Source organism: Rana temporaria, chromosome 1, assembly GCF_905171775.1.
Source record: "Rana temporaria chromosome 1, aRanTem1.1, whole genome shotgun sequence".
Lineage (NCBI taxonomy): Eukaryota > Metazoa > Chordata > Amphibia > Anura > Ranidae > Rana > Rana temporaria.
Genome location: NC_053489.1, coordinates 452,793,547 through 452,815,630, shown reverse-complemented (window position 1 = coordinate 452,815,630; position 22,084 = coordinate 452,793,547). Strand labels below are relative to the sequence as shown.

General features: G+C 44.7%; 1 protein-coding gene across 2 annotated transcripts in view; it reads left to right on the top strand.

The window, feature by feature from the left end:
• MTHFD2L (methylenetetrahydrofolate dehydrogenase (NADP+ dependent) 2 like) overlaps positions 1 to 8,821 on the top strand; it is a 166,749-nt gene extending 157,928 nt beyond the window's left edge. The window contains exon 9 of one of the 2 annotated variants that reach the window (XM_040327750.1): positions 8,245 to 8,821. In XM_040327750.1, coding sequence (XP_040183684.1) covers positions 8,245 to 8,357 — 113 coding nt within the window. In that variant the 3' untranslated portion in view covers positions 8,358 to 8,821. The remainder of the gene's footprint in view (positions 1 to 8,244) is intronic. The other variant, XM_040327748.1, reaches the window with a different exon arrangement.
• The last annotated feature ends 13,263 nt before the right edge of the window (positions 8,822 to 22,084 follow it).

The following is a 22,084-nucleotide window of genomic DNA, read 5'->3' as shown; positions in this document are numbered from 1 at the left end:
ACACTTTTTTGGAACCATTGGCATTTTTCTAGCGATCAGTGCTGTAAAAAATGCATTGCTTACTCAAAAAATGCCACTGGCAGGGAAGGGGTTAACACTAGGTGCGAGGGAGGGGTTAAATATGTTCCCTGGGTGTGTTCTAACTGTAGGGGGGGGGGGTGGGACTGACATGTGTAAATGACAGATCGCTGTTCATGAAGGGGAACTCCAGACCCCCCCAAAAAAAAATAAGGTGGGTTCCCTCCAGGTGCATACCAGGCTCTTAGGCTTGGTCTGGAACATAAGGGGTTAAACCGGGGCCCAAAAAAATAGCGTGGGCCCCCCCCCCAAGATCCAAACCAAGCCCTTATCCCAGGCACGCAGTCTGGTCAGACAGGAATGGGGGTGGGGACGAGCGAGCGCCCCCCTCCCTCCTGAGACATACCAGACCACATGCCCTCAACATGGGGGAGTGTGTGCTGTGGGGGAGGGGGGCACTGCCCCCCCACCCCAAAGCACTCTTGCCCCCATGTCGATAGGGACAAGAGCCTCTTCCCGACAACCCTGGCCGTTGGTTGTCGGGGTATGCGGGCGGAGAGCTTATCAGAATCTGAGAGACCCCTTTAATAAAGGGGTCCCCAGATTCCGGCCCCCCACCCTATGTGAATGAGTATGGGGTACATCGTACCTCTACCCATTCACATGGGGGAAATGTAAAGTAAAAAAAAAACACCACACAGAATAAAATATTTTATTAATCTGCTCCGGAGCCCCCCCTTTCTTCTTTAGCTCTCTTAGAAGGGGGGGTTTCTTCTCTCCCGATCTTCCGCCGGGACCCTGGGCTTCGGTGATTTCTGCCGGGGGAGGGCGCCATCCCTCGGTCCTCTCCGGAGCCTTCCGCCGGATGCCCTAACCCCATTTAAGCTCTTTTTCATTAGGGAGGGGCATCCGGACTTCGGGGTCTTCTGCCGGGGGATGGCGCCTATCCCCCGGTCTTTCCGGTGCCTTCCGCCAGGGTTCCGGTCTTCCTGGTCTTCTGCCGGGGGTGCGCCAACTCCCCGGTCTTTTCTCTTCTGTCTTCTCTGCTCCCTCTTCTGCCTGGCTCCCCCGCGGAGCCAGGGCTTTCTTCCGTCTTCTTTCTTCTCTCTTCCTTCTTCTGCCTGTCTCCTCCAGGAGCCCAGGGCTTGTCTCCGCTGTCTTCTTCCTTCTCTTCCATTCGATGTTGACACGACGAGGTCCGGCGCTGGAATGCCGTCTGAGCAGTGGGCATGGACTTATATAGGGTAATGCCACCATGTGACCTCAACCCATGTGACATCACATTCCCATCATGCCCAGGGAATGTGATGTCACATGGGTTGAGGTCACATGGTGGCATTACCCTATATAAGTCCATGCCCACTGCTCAGACGGCATTCCAGCGCCGGACCTCGTCGTGTCAACATCGAATGGAAGAGAAGGAAGAAGACAGCGGAGACAAGCCCTGGGCTCCCGGAGGAGACAGGCAGAAGAAGGAAGAGAGAAGAAAGAAGACGGAAGAAAGCCCTGGCTCCGCGGGGGAGCCAGGCAGAAGAGGGAGCAGAGAAGACAGAAGAGAAAAGACCGGGGAGTTGGCGCACCCCCGGCAGAAGACCAGGAAGACCGGAACCCTGGCGGAAGGCACCGGAAAGACCGGGGGATAGGCGCCATCCCCCGGCAGAAGACCCCGAAGTCCCTAATGAAAAAGAGCTTAAATGGGGTGGGGGCATCCGGCGGAAGGCTCCGGAGAGGACCGAGGGATGGCGCCCTCCCCCGGGAAAAAATCACCGAAGCCCAGGGTCCTGGCGGAAGATCGGGAGAGAAGAAACCCCCCCTTCTAAGAGAGCTAAAGAAGAAAGGGGGGGCTCCGGAGCAGATTAATAAAATATTTTATTCTGTGTGGTGTTTTTTTTTTACTTTACATTTCCCCCATGTGAATGGGTAGAGGTACGATGTACCCCATACTCATTCACATAGGGTGGGGGGCCGGCATCTGGGGACCCCTTTATTAAAGGGAGCTCGCAGATTCCGATTAGCCCCGCCCGCATACCCCGACAACCAATGGCAAGGGTTGTCGGGAAGAGGCTCTTGTCCCTATCGACATGGGGGCAAGAGTGCTGTGGGGTGGGGGGGCAGTGCCCCCCTCCCCCACAGCACACACTCCCCCATGTTGAGGGCATGCGGTCTGGTACGGCTCAGGAGGGGGGGGGGGGCGCTCGCTCGTCCCCTCCCCCATTCCTGTCCGGGCCAGACTGCATGCTTGGGATGAGGGCTTGGTTTGGATCTGGGGGGGACCCCCGCGCCGAATCGGCGCGGGTTTAACCCCTCACGTTCCGGACCAAGCCTAAGAGCCTAATGTAGCCCTGAAGGGGGACCCGCGCCGATTTCAAGTTTGAAATTTGGCGCCGAGTTCCCCTTCAGGGCTGAAAACAGCTCGGAGATTCCCGTGCGCCGCGTCACGCAGCGCAATCACGGGTACGCCGCTTGGTATTTACCAAGATTTTCACGGCGTACTGACAAGGCGCACGGGAATCCCTGACTTTTCTCTCTGCGCATGCCCAGTATGCAAATGAACCTCCCGAGGTTCAGGCGCACTGTGCAAGCGTACGGGGATCTGTTTTCAAAAAACACTTTCCCTTTCAATTCGGCCCGCCAAACACTTTCAAACACATGTCACTTCACTTCCCCTGCATCCCCCCACCTCCCCCCCTAATAAACTCCCGCCCAAACCCCCGCAATTTACACTTCAATGTGCCGTGCGCCAGGTCTGTACTGGTGCACAATGCACCCTCTCCTGGGCGCACGGAGCACATTAGTAACTAGGGAAGTACACTGCACTAGCAGCGTATTTCTTTAGTAAATGGCCAAACGGCTGCTACTCCTGCTTTTACTCCATGAGTCATGGAGTAAAGGCTTGGTAAATCAGGCCCAAAGTAATACAGCAACTGGATCAGTATAACAGCCAGGAAACTGACAGTTTTAGAAGAGCTCAGAAATTGCAGCCTTTGTATTGCTATAGTTTTCTATAATACATTTTAGGCAAACCGATTATTCCAGATAGATAAAATATTTACTTTATTTATAACCATTTATAATTTAAATTACAGTTACAATTACAATCTTGAAATACATATTGTTTCGTTCAAAGTGGATGTAAACCCGATTTTTTTTTTCTGCTGTCACAATGTAGAGTATAAGATTTCCTATTGTAGCCCCCCTTACTTTCAGTATGGGCACTACGCTAAAGTTAGTGGGGAATGGGAGAGTTACTTTGCTCCCATTCACAATTTATTTAAATTGTGACTTCTGTCATTCCAGAAAAGTCCACTGGGTCAGTCTGTGCTCCAGGGATGCGTTACCATCCCTGGCCAGCAGTTGGCACCAGTGGGGTTCTGGCAGAGTGAGTTTTCCTCAGCAGCCAATCAGAGGAGTTTTCCCTCGCAAGGCATGCTGGGGAGGAGTATATCTGGGACAGGTGTCATGTGTTCTAAAATCTTCGCGGGGTTCCCGGTTCCAGGTGTGGCATCCACCTTCAGGGTGCAGGCATCCATGGACCCCGCCGGCGCGGCCCACCTGGCCAAAATTGCAGGCTACACAAACCCTCATCCGGAGGTAAAAGGGGACCCCAGTGACTTACTGGGTTCCCGGTTCTATTGAGAGGATTCCAGGCTGGATGCCGAACCAATCGGGGATCTGGTGACCGGAATGCTGACAGGTATGCTTTGCTGTCACCCAGTGACTTATGCTAAAAATCCACTGGGGGCATTCACTCTGTTCATCCATTTAGCTCACTTAAAGTAATTGGCCTGTGGCAGAGGCCCTAGAGCCAGGTCTGTGGGAGAGACCTGTTCCTCCCGGCAAATCCTAGGTGACGCTTCGGCTGCCGGGCTCTTAGGGGGGGTCTGTCCGGGGGCACTTTGCCCACTCCGGCTAAGAGTGGCGACGAGTTATAATTTGATACTCTATTGAGCAAGGAATGCTCAATTAATATCCAGGCCTGATACTGCAAGGTTCTCCCTTTTCTTCATCAACCTGCTCTTCCCACTTATTGTTGATGTTGGCAGTGTTGGCCTGGAAATAAAGCATTGGAAAAACCCTTTATTCACTGTCTAGACATTCGCTCACTGTTTTGGCTCACTGCTATCACCCCTAGACACACTGCAGGGTAATACGCCGATCCCAAAACAATCAGCAGCTCCTTCGTGGGTAGTGCTACACTATCATCTGTGCCCAGTCTTGCCACAAAGAGTTTATCCAGCTCTGAGCAATCCTCTTTTCTTTTTTCAGTGAGATAAACGGACAAAAACTGAGAAAAGTTTTGTCCGTTCTTCCCCTTTCCTGTGAATGACAGGTTATTTACATATCTCATGCACTAGCTTGAGGCAGGCATTATTTTTTAATTCCCCCCTTCACTCCTTTTCTGAAGTCATGTGGTTACTTTTCTGGATTTTGACTGAATGTTAGTGATCATAGCAGAATTTAGTGTATGGAATACACAGGAAAAAATGCATGTTGACAAGGGGAGTGTAGAGGTGGGCGGGGAGTCTACTGACATCACGACTCCACCAACCGAGCTCCAGACAACAGACCCACCCACAGAATCTACAGTTTTTCAGTTCTTATAACAGACAGAGGGGAAACATTTGACAGGTAAAGATACATGCAGGAGGCATGTATATCCTTATAGATCAGCACTATGGCAGTTGTTTAGAAAGGATGATAGTGGGTTTACATCCACTTTAAATAAGGCGTACAGTTTTAATACTCCTGTAAATTTCTTAGCAGTTTAGCAGTAATGACCTACCCACAGCTGATAAATTGCACAGTTTTTCCTTGTAGCTAATAAAACTTGTTCATGTTCAGCAGAGTACATTTGTGAAACATTGTCTCCCCAATTCTGCTACATTTTTTGTCAGTACACTTTACTAAAAGCAAAAAAAACGGTGCACTTTGCAAGCACAGTTGCATTTTATTTCCTCCAGAGCTTAAAGTGGACCTTCAGTCATTTTTTCAACTTTCCATCTATTAATTATTTTGCCCTTGTTGTTTTAACTTTGGATAGTAAAACATTTTTTTTTCTGCCAGTAAATACCTTCTTGCTGTCTCTTGTCTGGTCATTAGCCTAGGTGTATGACATCATGCACAGCTCTCTCTCTCTCTCTCTCTTGTGAGGGTTTGCCAGGAAGGGAGAGGGAATGAATCATAAGAGGGCCAATGGGAGCTATAGGGCTGCAGAGTTGGAGGTGTGCCTCTGTGTGTCTGTGTAAATCCAGGAAGTGAACAGGCAGCAGCTTCAGCTGCCCACATTTAAAATGGCTGCAGCCAGACTTAGTGGAGGGAGATTTCTGCAGCATATTTGGCAAGTACAGAATTGCAGTATATATAAAATAATATGCAAAGTGGTTGGAGGGAAGCTTCAGAATGACAAAGATGTTTTTATTACAAATTATGTGCGCAGACTGCAGTTCCTCTTTAAAAAGTGGATGTAACCCCTCACATATACCCAGTGAAGTGAACAGCCTCAGATGATACACAGAGATTAAACCAATCATCCTACATAAGTTTTACATGTATACAATCATGGCCAAAATTGTTGGCACCCCAGAAATGTTTCCAGAAAATCAAGTATTTCTCACAGAAAAGTATTGCAGTAACACATGTTTTGCTATACACATGTTTATTCCCCTTGTGTGTATTGGAACAAAACAAAAAAAAGGGAAGAAAAAAAAAGCTAATTTTACATAATGTCACACAAAACTCCAAAAATGGGCTGGTCAAAATTTACTGCACCCTTTCAAAATTGAGGATAAATAAGATTGTTTCAAGCATGTGTTAAACTCACCTGGGGCAAGTAACAGGTGTGGGCAATATAAAAATCACACCTGAAAGCAGATAAAAAGGAGAGAAGTTCACTTAGGCCCCATACACACGATAGAATCCATCCGCTGAAAAATCCCAGCGAATGGGTTTCAGCGGATAGATCCTATGGGGTGTACACTCCAGCGGATCTGTTTCCGCGGATATTTATCCCCTGGGATGGATTCCAGCAGATCGAATATTTGATGACATGCTATCAAATCTATCCGCTGGAATCCATCCCAACGGATGGATCCGCTGGTCTGTACAGACTCACCGGATCCATCCGTCCGAAGGGATCCCCCGCATGCGTCGTAATGATTCGACGCATGCATGGAATTCCTTATATGACAGTCTCGCGAACGTCGTCGCGTCATAATCGCGGCGACGGCGCGACACGTCATCGCCAGAGGATTTCGGCGCGGATTTCGATGCGATGGTGAGTACACTCCATCGCATGGAAATCCGCGCAAATCCTCGAGAGGATTTATGCGCGGATACGGTCCGCTGGACCGTATCCGCGGATAAATCCTCTCGTGTGTATGGGGCCTCAGTCTTTGCATTGTGTGTCTGTGTGTGCCACACTAAGCATGGACAACAGAAAGAGGAAAAGAGAACTGTCTGAGGACTTGAGATCCAAAATTGTGGAAAAGTATCAGCAATCTCAAGGTTACAAGTCCATCTCCAGAGATCTAGATTTGCCATTGTTCACAGTGCGCAACATTATCATCATCAGTTATTTTTTTCAAAGGGTGTGCAACCAAATATTAAAGGGGTTGTAAAGGAAAATTCTTTTTTCCCTAAATAGCTTCCTTTACCTTAGTGCAGTCCTCCTTCACTTTCCTCATCCTTCCATTTTGCTTTTAAATGTCCTTATTTCTTCTGAGAAATGCTCACTTCCTGTTCTTCTGTCTGTAACTACGCGCAGTAATGCAAGGCTTTCTTCCTGGTGTGGAGAAAGCCTCTTGAGGGAGGAGGGGGCAAGCAGGAGTGTCACACAGTTCCTTTCTCTATCTGCAAAGTAAAGAGTGTCCTGACTTGCCTGCTTGCCCCCTCCCCCTCAAGAGGCTTTCTCCAAACCAGGGAGAAAGCCTCGCATTATGGTGTGTAGTTACAGACAGAAGAACAGGAAGTGAGGATTTCTCAGAAGAAATAAGGACATTTAAAAGCAAAATGGAAGGATGAGGTAAGTGAAGGAGGACTGCACTAAGGTAAAGGAAGCTATTTAGAGAAAAATACAATTTCCTTTACAACCCCTTTAAGATACGGGTGCCAAGAATTTTGACCAGCCCATTTTTGGAGTTTTGTGTGACATTATGTCCAATTTGTTTTTTTCCTCCCTTTTTTTGTTTTGTTCCAATACACACAAAGGAAAAACACATGTGTATAGCAAAACATGTGTTACTTCAATACTTTTCTGTGAGAAATACTTGATTTTCTGGAAAAATTTCAGGGGTGCCAACAATTTCGGCCATGACTGTATCTGCTGTCATCAGGTTTATATACTGTTTAGAAAGTTCAGATCGTGTTAGGAGGTTTTCTCTTCCTGTTCAGCACTGGGAGTGAAGTCTGGGCATATAACCAAGACAGCTGATTGGAGGAAAGGCACATCCCTCCCACTCCACATAGGTGGAGACTTTCAGAGCTGTCCTGTGACATGGTAAGCTCTTTGCTAATATATTTATAGCAACTTCTCACAACACAAATTTCAGCTTGGTTTTATCTCCTGTGTCTGAGAACTTGACAGAAGTAATCATGCTGATAACAGAAGAACTGAGCAGGAGAAAGCCACGGGACTTACTGCTTTAAAGGGAGATAAGAAAACACTGCAGATGTATGTGCCCGGCTCAAATTTCATAAATCAGGTTTACATCCACTTTAAAGGAATGAGGTGATTTCAATTTTCTAATTTTCCTGGCACCTGATTGGTTATTCTTTGCAAAGTGAAACTTCCCAACATATAATGGGTTCTGGGGAAATGCGTGCAACTGCACTGCAAAGTGCGCAGTCAATCTGCTTTTAGTAAATCAACCCCATTCTGTTATTCCATTGTTCTGCAGACACTGACTATTTAGTTGATTAATACAATAATTCACTATAATACTTGAAAGTAAACTTACAATGGCAGATGGTACATTAGGGTGCTGCTATTCAAATTAATTGATACTCAAGCGTGAATGCGTGAATGGGGAAATCTGTCCCTCAGGCTGGACTAAAAAAATCTATGCATGCTTACCAAGCTTTAGTCATTAGAAAGATGAAATTAGGGTGCTATATGTTTCTGTACTATTCATATTATCACTCTCTTATTGAATATGGTTGTTTTTTAAAGTATAGTTTGGCAGACTTGTGTATATTGGTTCAAATACTGTTGTTTTCTTTTTTTTTTAGGAGTGAAAGAAAAAGCCGGTGTTATCACCCCTGTGCCAGGTGGTGTTGGGCCAATGACTGTGGCAATGCTACTGAAGAATACATTAATGGCTGCTCAAAAATTAATTTACTAAAACCTTTTCTATGTTTTCATGTAATATTGTTTTTTATCATATGTTTTAGTACTAAGCATAATTATCGTTTTAAATCTAGCATTCATTGCTTTTATTTTTCTGAAAAGTAGGGTTGCACTGATACCAGTAGGGTTTCACCGATACCGATATTGGTGCCGATACTAAGCATTTGCATGAGTGCTCGTATTCGTGCAAAGCTCTGATACCTTTGTTGTACAATTTAAGCCCATACAGAATGAATAGGCTCAAATCGCACTGCAAAGAAACCCATGCAATTTGAACAGGAATGCAGCGCGATTCCTGACCGAACCGCATTTGATATCCCCCACCGCTCCTGTGTGAACCCAGGCTTGTCATAGTGACTTCAGCCTGGTTTCACACAGGAACGGTGGGGGAAAACGCATGCGATTTGGACCGGAATCACACCACATTCCTGTTCAAATCGCATACAATTCAATTTGCAGTGCAATTTGCGCCCTTTAATTTTGTATGGATTCAAATCGCAAGGCAAAGGTATTGGTACTCAGTGTCAGCGACTACTTGACTGGAAGTATCGGTACTTGTATTCACCGGTAAAAAAATGGTATCAGTTCAACCCTACTTAAACATATGTAAGTTATCACATAAAAGGCATTTGAAAGCATGTGTACAAGGACAAGCCAGCATAGGTGTGGACATGTCACTTAGACTCTCTTTTCATAAATATGTGTAATTTATTTTGTTACATCTGGTAACGTTGCTGCTTCAGTAGTTGACAGGGGCGGACTGACAACTCATGGGGCCCCCGGGCACTAGGAGATTATGGGGCCCCCGGGCAATAGGAGATTATGGGGCCCCCAGGCAATAGATAATGGAGCCACACAGTATACATATATATATACACACACTGAAAAGGTCCTGGAGAGGCGGGCAGCTCTAATCTTGGGATTTTTAGACCAAAAGGATGTCAGTAAGGGACATTTCAGGGACAGATGTAAAAAAAACACACATTTTTACATACTGTCCCTGGTTTTACTGAGGCTGGCAACCCTAATGGGGCCCCCTAGTGACATGGGGCCCTCGGGCACTGAACAAATGGTCAGTCCGCCCCTGGTAGTTGACAAGCAACTATTTCTATTATGTTGGCATATATCGAGATCTTTAGCAGACATTGGGGGTTATTTACGAAAGGCAAATCCACTTTGCACTACAGGTGCAAACTGCAAATGCAAAGTGCACTTGAAATTGCACTGAAGTGCACTTGGAAGTGCAGTCGCTGTAAATCTGAGGGGTAGATCTGAAATGAGGGGAAGCTCTGCTGATTTTATTATCCAATCATGTGCAAGCTAAAATGGTGTTTTTTATTTTCCTTACATGTCCCCCTCGGATCTACAGCGACTGCACTTCCAAGTGCACTATCAGTGCAATTTCAAGTGCACTTTGCACTTGTAGTTTGCACCTGTAGTGCAAAGTGGATTTGCCTTTCGTAAATAACCCCCAATGTATCAAGGTGAATCCACAAGTCACTCCCAGTAACAAGTAAAGCCTCATACACACAATCAGATTTTCCGATGGGAATTGTGTGATGACAGACTGTTGGCTTAAAATCCTGTTTGTACGCTCCACCAGGCAATTGTTGTCCAACTTTCCGCCGACAAATGTTGGATGGCAGGCTTAAAAATTTTCCCCGGACAACGGTCTGTTGTCAGATTATCCGATCGTGCATACACAAGTCCCTCAGACAAAAGTCCAAAGTACAAACACGCATGCTCGGAATCAATGCTCACCAAACACGACACAGAAGATGCCCAAAGGGTGGCGCTCAAGAGCTGAAATTTCACATAGTATGTCACTGCACTCATGTTTGTTGGCCGACAATTGTGTGCCGTTTGTCTGTAAGACAAGTTCCTGGCCAACGCCCCTTTGGGACGAAAGTCTGACGCTTTGTCTGCGGAAAATTAGATTGTGTATATGAGGCTTTAGACTGTGGGATATCCCATTTTATCCAAAGGTACCCGTAGACAATATAAAAAAATGGGCAAGTATATTAGGCACCCCCTAGACCAGTGACAGCGAACCTTGGCACCCCAGATGTTTTAGAACTACATTTCCCATGATGCTCATGCACTCTGCAGTGTAGTTGAGTATCATGGGAAATGTAGTTCCAAAACATCTAGGGTGCCAAAGTTCGCCATCACTGCCCTAGACAGTCCTGTATAACATTACACAGGGGGTATCAGAGAATGAGACATAAGTTTAAATCCAGCCAAAGCTTTCTGTTTTGGATAGAGCAGGGAAGGGTTAGAACTAGGGTTGTCCCGATACCACTTTTTTGAGACCGAGTACAAGTACCGATACTTTTTTTCAAGTACTCGCCGATACCGAATACCGATACTTTTTTTAAATGTCATGTGACAGTATTTTTTTTTTTTCACTATTTTTTTTTATTTTATTTTTTACAGTGATTTTTTTATTTATTTATTTTTTAGGGGGGGGTGAATTGTCAGTGTGTTTTTTTTTTTATTTATTTTTTTACATTTTATTTTTATTTATTTTATAATATTTATTGCAATTTTTTTTTTTTTTAATCAGTCCTGTTGGGGGGCTTTGGTGAGATTTCAGGGGTCTTAACAGACCTCTGGCATCTCCCCTTTAAGACAGAGAAAGGCACTGGGGAAACAGATTCCCCAGTCCCTTTCTCAGCAGCTTCAGCTGAAATGAATGGAGGGAAGCTCCTCCATTCATAAACTGAAGCATCGTAAACACAGGAGGTTACGATGCTCAGTTATATGAATGGACAGAGTCGGTGACCACCGACTCTGTTCATTCAGAAATGGTAGGAGCCGGGCTTAGCGGCTCCTACCTCCGCTCTCCCCCCTGACAGATTGAGGGGGGAGAGCGGCACTGCAAAAAAAACTGCACTGACTGACGGAGAGATGCACGGACGGACGGACGGGGGAGGAGGAAATAACTGCACGGACAGACGGGGGGGGGGAAGGAGGAAAGAACTGCACAGACGGACGGACGGGGGGGGGGGGAAGGAGGAAAGAACTGCACGGACGGACGGACGGACGGACGGGGAAGGAGGAAAGAACTGCACGGACGGACGGGGGGGGGGGGGGGAGGAGGAAAGAACTGCACGGACGGACGGGGGGGGGGGAAGGAGGAAAGAACTGCACGGACGGACAGGGAAGGAGGAAAGAACTGCACGGACGGGGGGGGGGGGAAGGAGGAAAGAACTGCACGGACGGGGGGGGCGGGGAGAGAACGACACGGACGGGGGAAGGGAAGGAGAGAGAGCGGCACGGACGGACGGGGGGAGGAGAGAGAGCAGCACGGACAGGGGAAGTCAACAGCACGGGGGGAGAGAAGATTTGCAACTCCCCTGCCTGCCCGCCCAAGTATCGGGTGAAGCATCGGGAGCATTTCCCCGAGTACAAGTATACTAGTATCGGTATCGGGACATCCCTAGTTAGAACCTTTGTAAATGTTTCTTTTGCCATCTATTTCCAAAATTGTAAGATTTCCTGGCAAATTCTGTCAGAACAGGAATTGATGGGAAATCTCGCCAACAGGAACACAAGCAAATACAGAATGAAAAAATAAGTGGCGCTAAATTGCACTTATGTGTATGGAACTCCAACTGAGTGCAAAGAAAACCTAAAAATAAAATAAAGACAACTTCATACGCGGTACAATTTAAAGTATCTCTATAAAGATGATGGCAATGTGATCATTCAAAATATCACCCTGTGGCAAGTGAAATAAACTGCATTCAATAAAAAAAGTTCATAAGCATAATGAAATTCATCCTAAAAGAAGGTTGATCCAGTGTAAACTTTTCTGATCTTCCACCACACCACTCAGTGCCAGTGATTCCGCTCCCTTTGGATTATACACTCACCAGATATTTATGCCACTTTCATGCTTGGCAAAATCGCCTTAAACCACACAGATTGGGTTAGCTGATCTCCGTTATCCAGCCACAAACATGTAAATAGGATCTCTCCACATGTAAATAAAAAGTCCTCCAAATAGTGTAATATTGTAAAACCAGTTTAATAAAACGCTATGTGAAAAACTTCAACCATTATGCCGTGTACACACCATCACTTTATGTGATGAAAAAAAAACGACTGTGTGGGGGGAAAACGTTGTTTTATGTCTTCTGAAAAACTACAAAAAAAATGCTTCAATTTTTTGTGTCGTTTTTCAAAACGTCGTTTTTTGTGTCATTTAAAATGATAGTGTGTGGGCAAAACAACGTTTAAAACAACGTTTTTAAACCCGCGCATGCTCAACGTAACCGCGCTTTGCTAGAGCATTTTGAAAAAACGATGGTGTGTAGGCAACGTCGTTTTTGAAAATGAAGTTTCAAAAACGTTGTTTTTTTACTTCACAAAAAATGATGTTTTTTTTCATCACATAAAGTGATGGTGTGTACGCGGCATTACCCTCACATCACATCACTTCAAAGCCAGCTAGTAAAATCACAGCAACAACTCTTGGAGAAAATGCCTGTAGTAAAATAACTACTATGACTACTATTCCTGGTGCCCGATATCCTCACAAACAAAAATGGCCATTTTTGTTTGTGAGGATACCGGGCACCAGGAATCAGGACGCTGAGACCAGGAAGTGTATACAGTGAAACTGAACGAAGGCTTGGGGAGTTGGAGTCCGAATGGAGCAGGAGCAGCTTGGCAGAAAGAAAAAAGACACTCACTTCATGCTTATTACCCCTGCAGGGGTATCTAGATCTGGTGAGTGGGAAGCCAAAGGGGGAGCATAGAAGTCACCCTGATCTGCATAAAGTGTGTAATAGCTACCGAAGATATCCACAAAAGTTACATTGCTTTGACTACACTGTCTTGACTGTTGGGAGAACACAGAGGAATATACCCTTCTCCATCTGATTTTCATTCAGCATCTCTTTAAAGTGTTTTCACTTTATTCTGTAGGGATACTTATTGTATAGGGTGGTATCATAGGCGTGCGCACATTGTGCGCCAGCTGTGCCTGGGCACACCCTAATCACCCTGTGCTGGGCAGATTCCCCCTGCTGTTTGGCTGCAGAGAAAGGGACTGGGGAATATCTGTTCTCAGTCCCTGTTTCTGTCTCAAAAGTAAGACCCCCAATATTTCACCAAAGCCCCCCAATGGGGTTCCTAAAAAAAATTGTAAAATTCAATAATAAAAAATTATTGTAAAAAAATTAAATTGTAAAAAAAATATAAACAATAAACTATAGACACCAATGTCTGCCCTTCTGTCACCGTCCACTGCTCTACCGACACTGTTCATTGCCCTACTGCTATACAGTATATACACACACACACACACACACACACACGGGTGTGTTTGAGCTTTGGGGTGCACACCCTAATGCAATAGGCTGCGCACACCTATGGGTGGTATATACATCCTGCCAGTGGACTGACATAGAGGATACTTAAATTGAACTTACTATACCATGAATGTTTGCCTACCATTGGACTGAGGGCTGGCTCTTTTTGAATAGCTGTTTTGTTTTGCATGTTTTGCAAGTTTATTGTTTTTTTACACTGCATATTAACTACCACAGGTAAATAGTAATTTTTGCTTAAATCACCTATTCACGCACTAGTGACTGATTGTTTGTAAGATTAGAGGTTTATCTGCAAAATCGTATATCTATCATCTTTTAGAACTCTCACAGGCCATACTCACAGGCCACACCCCCTTTATAGGGAAGTAAGAAGTATTTGTTAATCTTTATTTTTTATTTCTGTTACCGGTAAGCACCGCTTGTTAGGGGTAACCCGCCCGTTGTGTGTCCCCTTTATAAGGGTCATACACTGGTAACATCCACTTATACATTTATAAGATTCATTAATAGTCACTGCACTGATACCCACATTCATCAGCCTCTATTTAACCTATTGCTCTTCAGCCACTTTCACAGGCAGGCTTGATCAAGCCACTTCCAATGCATGTGCACCAGTTTTTTTCCCCAGTCTGCCCCTGGGAACCTTAGGTCCTTTACAATCCCAGCAACGCCCTTGACCTTTTTTTTTTTGTTTCCACCAAGATATTTCAGTGTTGGGGCTACGTGGTAGTAATGAGTTTTCCCCTCCCCCTTCCATTGAACAGTAACGCTTGTTTAGCCAGTGTTCCAATTCAGGCCTGAGGACATCATGAGATATTAAAGCGGAGGTCCGCCTAAGAAAAAAATATTAAAAGCCAGCAGTTACAAATACTGCAGCTGCTGACTTTTAATAAATGGACACTTACCTGTCCAGGGTGACTGCAATGTCGGCAGCCGAAGCCGAGCAATCGCTTGGCTCTCGGCTTCCCCTGCCACCATCCTTGGTGAGGGAACCAGGAAGTGAAGCGTTGCAACTTAATTTCCCGATTCCCTACTGTGCATGCGCATGTCGCGCTGCATGTTTTCACTGGTCCCCGCTCTCTTCTGGGACCTGTGTGTTTCCCAGAAGACAGCGGTGGGGGACGGGAAGTGACGTAGACCCTCACAGATTCTGCAGGGGTCTATGCCTGGAAGTGGATGCGAATCCCTGTATTATACAGGTATCTGCACCCCCTCCCCCCTGAAAGGTGCCAAATGTGACACCGGAGTGGGGGGGGGGGAGGTTCCGAAAAGTGGAGGTTCACTTTTTGTGTGGACTTCCGCTTTAAATCAAGAACTAACTAAAAAACTATATATATACTGAATATATATACAGGGAGTGCAGAATTATTAGGCAAGTTGTATTTTTGAGGATTCATTTTATTATTGAACAACAACCATGTTCTCAATGAACCCAAAAAACTCATTAATATCAAAGCTGAATATTTTTGGAAGTAGTTTTTAGTTTGTTTTTAGTTTTAGCTATTTTAGGGGGATATATGTGTGTGCAGGTGACTATTACTGTGCATAATTATTAGGCAACTTAACAAAAAAAAAATATATACCCATTTCAATTATTTATTTTTACCAGTGAAACCAATATAACATCTCAACATTCACAAATATACATTTCTGACATTCAAAAACAAAACAAAAACAAATAAGTGACCAATATAGCTACCTTTCTTTGCATGGACACTCAAAAGCCTGCCATCCATGGATTCTGTCAGTGTTTTGATCTGTTCACCATCAACATTGCGTGCAGCAGCAACCACAGCCTCCCAGACACTGTTCAGAGAGGTGTACTGTTTTCCCTCCTTGTAAATCTCACATTTGATGATGGACCACAGGTTCTCAATGGGGTTCAGATCAGGTGAACAAGGAGGCCATGTCATTAGTTTTTCTTCTTTTATACCCTTTCTTGCCAGCCACGCTGTGGAGTACTTGGACGCGTGTGATGGAGCATTGTCCTGCATGAAAATCATGTTTTTCTTGAAGGATGGTGACTTCTTCCTGTACCACTGCTTGAAGAAGGTCTCTTCCAGAAACTGGCAGTAGGACTGGGAGTTGAGTTTGACTCCATCCTCAACCCGAAAAGGCCCCACAAGCTCATCTTTGATGATACCAGCCCAAACCAGTACTCCACCTCCACCTTGCTGGCGTCTGAGTCGGACTGGAGCTCTCTGCCCTTTACCAATCCAGCCACGGGGCCATCCATCTGGCCCATCAAGACTCACTCTCATTTCATCAGTCCATAAAACCTTAGAAAAATCAGTCTTGAGATATTTCTTGGCCCAGTCTTGACGTTTCAGCTTGTGTGTCTTGTTCAGTGGTGGTCGTCTTTCAGCCTTTCTTACCTTGGCCATGTCTCTGAGTATTGCACACCTTGTGCTTTTGGGCACTCCAGTGATGTTGCAGCTCTGAAATATGGCCAAACTGGTGGCAAGTGGCATCTTGGCAGCTGCACGCTTGACTTTTCTCAGTTCATGGGCAGTTATTTTGCGCCTTGGTTTTTCCACACGCTTCTTGCGACCCTGTTGACTATTTTGAATGAAACGCTTGATTGTTCGATGATCACGCTTCAGAAGCTTTGCAATTTTAGGAGTGCTGCATCCCTCTGCTAGATATCTCTCTATTTTTGACTTTTCTGAGCCTGTCAAGTCCTTCTTTTGACCCATTTTGCCAAAGGAAAGGAAGTTGACTAATAATTCTGCACACCTGATATAGGGTGTTGATGTCATTAGACCACACCCCTTCTCATTACAGAGATGCACATCACCTAATATGCTTAATTGGTAGTAGGCTTTCGAGCCTATACAGCTTGGAGTAAGACAACATGCATAAAGAGGATGATGTGGTCAAAATACTAATTTGCCTAATAATTCTGCACTGCCTGTATATATATACCTAAATGCCATAATGACTGATTATATATAGGTTTCCACTGTACATATATATATATTTTAAAGCTAACAATATTTTTACATTGAAAAACACATGGCTTTATAGCCATGTGTAGCAACTAAGCATCATGGAAATGAGTCAGCGTATTTTTCTTCTTTCAACCAAGCAACCAAGACAAGCACATTGTAAAAATGTTTTTACTATAAATCCAACCTAAGCAACAATATGGCAGGGTAATATCAGGTTTGCTCATGCTCTGAATGGGACGGGCAATGTCCACTTCCACTATTCATACTGTCATTGCACTGACATTAGTTCTATATATGATTTAGTCATGTGAGTATGTTGCAAGTTTTGGGAAACATTGGCCCAAACCAACTTGAAATCCAGCTAAAATTAGGTTGTCTTTTTTTTTTGGGCAGTATGAGCTAGGGATCATATACAGGTATGCCGATCAGAAAAGCCATTAGAAAAAAGGACCGGACCCTCCAAAAACTGATAGTTCTACTTTCTTCTTATATCTGTAAGAGACTTTTCAATGCAGTAGGGTAGCAAATATTCCTATTTTAATCTCATAATTTGCTTATTGCCCATTCATAACATTCAGGTTGCATTTTTTTTTTTTTTAAAGCCGCCATATGGCCATACCTTTGCTTTTTAAATGTACCCCTGAGAAATTCTCCATCCCATCAACCCAAATTACCTGACAGTTTTGAGTGGGTGTACTGTAGTTTTAAAATTCCACGACTCTATTTTTTCAAACTATGCACCAACAGTTAATTCTGCCAAGATGATTTTCTTGGTGATTTTGATTTCATGAAGGTATATCGAAGTAAAATATGATATTCCTTTTTCATTACATGTGCTATCACCTTATTACACGTTCTAATTCATTTCAATGCATTTATATATGTAAGATATGTTATGCTCCTATTCTGCAATTAGTAATTACTTATTTGTAACTAGCCTATCATTTTTACCAATTGGCAACAATTTAGCACAGACCTGAAAATGTGAGCACATAGTTTGTTGAAAACAATATTCTATGCAATAAAACATAATGTGACAGGAGATGTCTATTGCTGTGATTTCTTACTTTAGTCATCAGTTTAAATAGATGTAAGTTTAGGCCTTGTACTCACGAGCAGACATGTCCGATGAAACCGGTCCGCGGACCGTTTTCATCGGACATGTCTGCCCGGGGACTTCCGCGCGTAAACAATACGCGGGGCGTGTCCGCGGTGTCGCCGCATCGATGACGCGGTGTCGCCGCGACAATGACGCGGCGACGTGGGCGGGCCTGCCTTTTAAATGCTTCCACGCGTGCGTCAAAGTCATTCGACGGATGCGAGGGATGGCGGGCGGCCGGACATGTACGGTAGGTCTGTACAGACGACCGTACATGTCGGGGAAACCTGTCCGATCCGCCCGAAAATGGTCCGCTCGTGCCTACACACGGCCAAACAATGGTCGTGAGTACGGGGCCTAAAGTAACCATCCAAATATTTTTTTTTATTTTATTTGGACCCCCACACCATGCCACTTGTATAAAAACAAAATTTCCAATTTCTATGTACCAACTCCTGGTCATTCAGATTATTTCCTGTAATCGCAGAGGGTGGTGGGGAGTTCATTGAGCAGGCTAGGCTCACAGTACTCCAGCACCTAGAGGCACTTAAGCCCTGTACACATGATTGTTTTTTCTGATGAAAAGGGACCGATGGACCGTTTACAACGGACAAACCGATCGTGTGTGGGCCCCGTCGGTTTGTTTTCCATCAGTGAAAAAAAATAGAACATGTTTTAAAATCTTCCTATGGATAAAAAACCGATAGAAAAAAATGATCGTCTGTGTGGAACTCCATCAGAGAAAAATCCACGCATGCTCAGAATCAAGTCGACGCATGCTCGGAAGCATTGTACTTAATTTTTCTCAGCATGTCTTAGTGTTGGACACAGTCGGATTTTTGACTGATGGTGTGTAAGCAAGACTGATGAAAGTCAGCTTCATCGGATTTTCGACGAAAAAATCCATCGGATTAGATTCCATCAGATATCCGATCGTGTGTACAGGGCATTACACATAGGCTTTTGTGAACAAAAACTGTTTACTATACAGATGATACTCAAAAAAAATTCAATATCGTGCAAAAGTTAATTTATTTCACTAATGCAACTTAACTACTTGCCGACCAGCCGCCGTCATTCTACGGCGGCAGGTCGGCTCATCTGGGCAAGAGCCCGTACATTAACGTCCGCTCTCTTAGCGCCCCCCGCTCGTCCGTGACTCCCGTGCAGGTGCCCGGCGGGCGCAATCGCCGCCGGGCACCCGTGATCCCTCGTTACAAAGCGGGGACCGGGAGCTGTGTGTGTAAACACACAGCTCCCGGTCCTGTCAGGTGAGGAAATGCTGATCCTCTGTTCATACAACGTATGAACAGAAGATCAGTGGTTTCCCCTAGTGACGCCACCGTCCCGCCACACAAAGAACACACCCAGGGAAGATACTTAACTCCTTCCCCGCCCCTAGTGTTAACCCCTTCACTGCCAGTGGCATTTTTATAGTAATCCAATGCATTTTTATAGCACTGATCGCTATAAAAATGCCAATGGTCCCAAAAATGTGTCAAAAGTGTCCGAAGTGTCCACCATGATGTCGCAGTACCGAAAAAAATTCGCTGATCGCAGCCATTACTAGTAGAATTTTTTTTTAATAAAAATGCCATAAAAATAACCCCTATTTTGTAAATGCTATAACTTTTGCGCAAACCAATCAATAAACGCTTATTGCGATTTTTTTTACGAAAAATATGTAGAAGAATACGTATATTTATTACAGCAAAAAGTTATCGGACCTCTGAAAAGTATATGCATGCATTTGTACTCAGTACTTGGTTTGGGCCCCTTTTGCAGCAATTACTGCCTCAATGCCGTGTGGCATGGAAGCTATCAGCCTGTGGCACTGCTGAGGTGTTATGGAAGACCAGGATGCTTCAATAGCGGTCTTCATCTCTTCTGCATTGTTCAGTCTAATGTCTCTCCTCTTTCTCCTGGAAATGCCCCATAGATTCTCTATGGGGTTCAGGTCAGGCGAGTTTGCTGGCCAATCAAGCACAGTCATCCCACGGTCATTGAACCAGGTTTTGGTGCTTTTGGCAAGTTGGGCAGGTGCCAAGTCCTGCTGGAAAATTAAGTCAGCATCCCCATAGAGCTCGTCTGCAGAAGGAAGCATGAAGTGCTCCAAAATCTCCTGGTAGGTGGCTGCGTTGCCCCTGGACTTAATCTCCCTGGCGGTATGATTATGTCTGGAATTTTGTACCAAAAGCGGTACAATTGTTTTGCATGGAAATTTGAGTCTAGTAGACATCCCGGATATGATAAAGTTTGAAACACAAAATCATAAATTATAATATAATAAATAATTATAACAAATAATAATGTAATTATAATAAAAATTATTCAATAATGTAATCAAATCAAAAACACTTGAAATGTGTTGCAGAATTGTCGCTGTCATTACTTTTATTTTTTTATGATGAATTTCCCTACAAATCGCTATCGCTCAATTCTGCAAGTGATTATAATTAATTATCGCTGTTTTCTAGCTGCTCTAAAATCACTTTTGACATAAAGGGACACTTTTGGTTGCTATGGACAATCTACAGTTTGCAGGCAGAAAGAACAGTTTTTATTTTATAAAAGTACATGCAGAACACTGGGCAGACCACTAGGGACAAAGGGGGTGTGTATTTTTTACATACAGTACTGTAATCTGTAAGATTACAGTATACTGTATGTAATGTGTTTATTTACTTCTTTGAATTTGGCGCCATTTTCCGCCCCCGTGCGTTGTAACGTCGCAGGGAACGGAGATCGGCGGCACACAGGCACTGTGTGAATCGAGCGAGGACGCCATTCGCTCACACAGCGGGGATGCATCGCAGGATCCAGGGACAAGGTAAGTAACTTGTGCCTGTGGATGCTGCGAGGCGGCCCCGAGTCTGGCTCGGGGATACCGCTTTTGGTATTGAAATCTTACCCCGAGCCAGACTTGGGAATACAGCCAAGGGGGTTAATGAAGCACAGTGGACCAACACCAGCAGATGACATGGCTCCCCAAATTCACACAGACTGTGGAAACTTCACACTGGACTTCAAGCATCTTGCAGTGTGTGCCTCTCCATTCTTCCTCCATACTCGGGGTCCTTGGTTTCCAAATGAGATGTGAAATTTGCTCTAATCAGAAAAGAGGACTTTGGACCACTGAGCAACAGACCAGGTCTGTTTTTCTTTAGCCCAGGTAAGACGCTTCTGACGTTGTTTGTTGTTCAGGAGTGGCTTGACAAGAGGAATACGACATTTGAAGCCCATGTCCAGGATCTGTCTGTGTGTGGTGGTTCTTGATGCACTGACTCCAGCACTTTTGAATGGCCTTTTCCTGACAATCCTCTCCAGGCTGTGGTCATCCCTACTGCTTATGCCCCTTTTTCTTCCACACTTTTCCCTTCCACATAACTTTCTATTAATGTACTTTGATACAGCACTTTGGGAACATCCAACTTCTTTTGCAATTACCTTTTGAGGCTTTCCCTTCTTATGGAGGGTGTCAATGATGGTTCTCTGCACAACTGTCAGGTCAGCAGTCTTTCCCATGACTGTGATTCCTACTGAACCAGACTGAGAGACCATTTAAAGGCTCATAACCCTTTGCAGGTGTTATGGTTTAATTAGCTGATTAGAGCGAGACACCTAGATAGCCTAGGATATTAGACGCCTAGACTATTGCACCTTTTCACAATATTCTAATTTTCTGAGATTGTGGATTTGTAATCCATAATCATCACAAGTATGACAAATCACAGCTTGAGCTATCTTGCTTTGCATGTAATGAGTCTAGCTCATATATTAGTTTCTCCTTGTTGCATTAGTAAAATAAATAAACTTTTGCACAATATTCAAATTTTTCGAGTATCACCTGTATGTCCTCTGCACACCATAATGCTTTGTTGAGGTGTGCTGCATAGAAATATAGCATGTATTTTTTTTACACCTGCACCTCATCACACTGAATTTCGTCATGCTGCAGTACAGAGAGTTGAATGATATGCAATTTTGTGCAGAGCAGTGAGCAGTAAGAAATGTCAGTGCAGAGCTGTGGGATGTGTGGGATGTGTGGTATATTGTCATAGAAATGCAGAGCTGTCAGCAATATCTAGTGACAGGGAAGAGAAGTGAGCCTATATATTAGTAGGGTAGGGCGAGGAGCAGAAAGTAGTGATAGGGTACGGCAGGGGACAATTTGTAGTGACAGGCCAGGGAGCAGTGTGTAGTAGTAGGGTAGGGTAGGACAGTGAGCAGTATATAGTGATAGGGTAGGATAGTCAGCAGTAGGTAGTGATAGGTCTAAGAACAGTGTGTAGTGGCAGGACATGGCAGTGAGCAGTATGTAGTGTTAGGG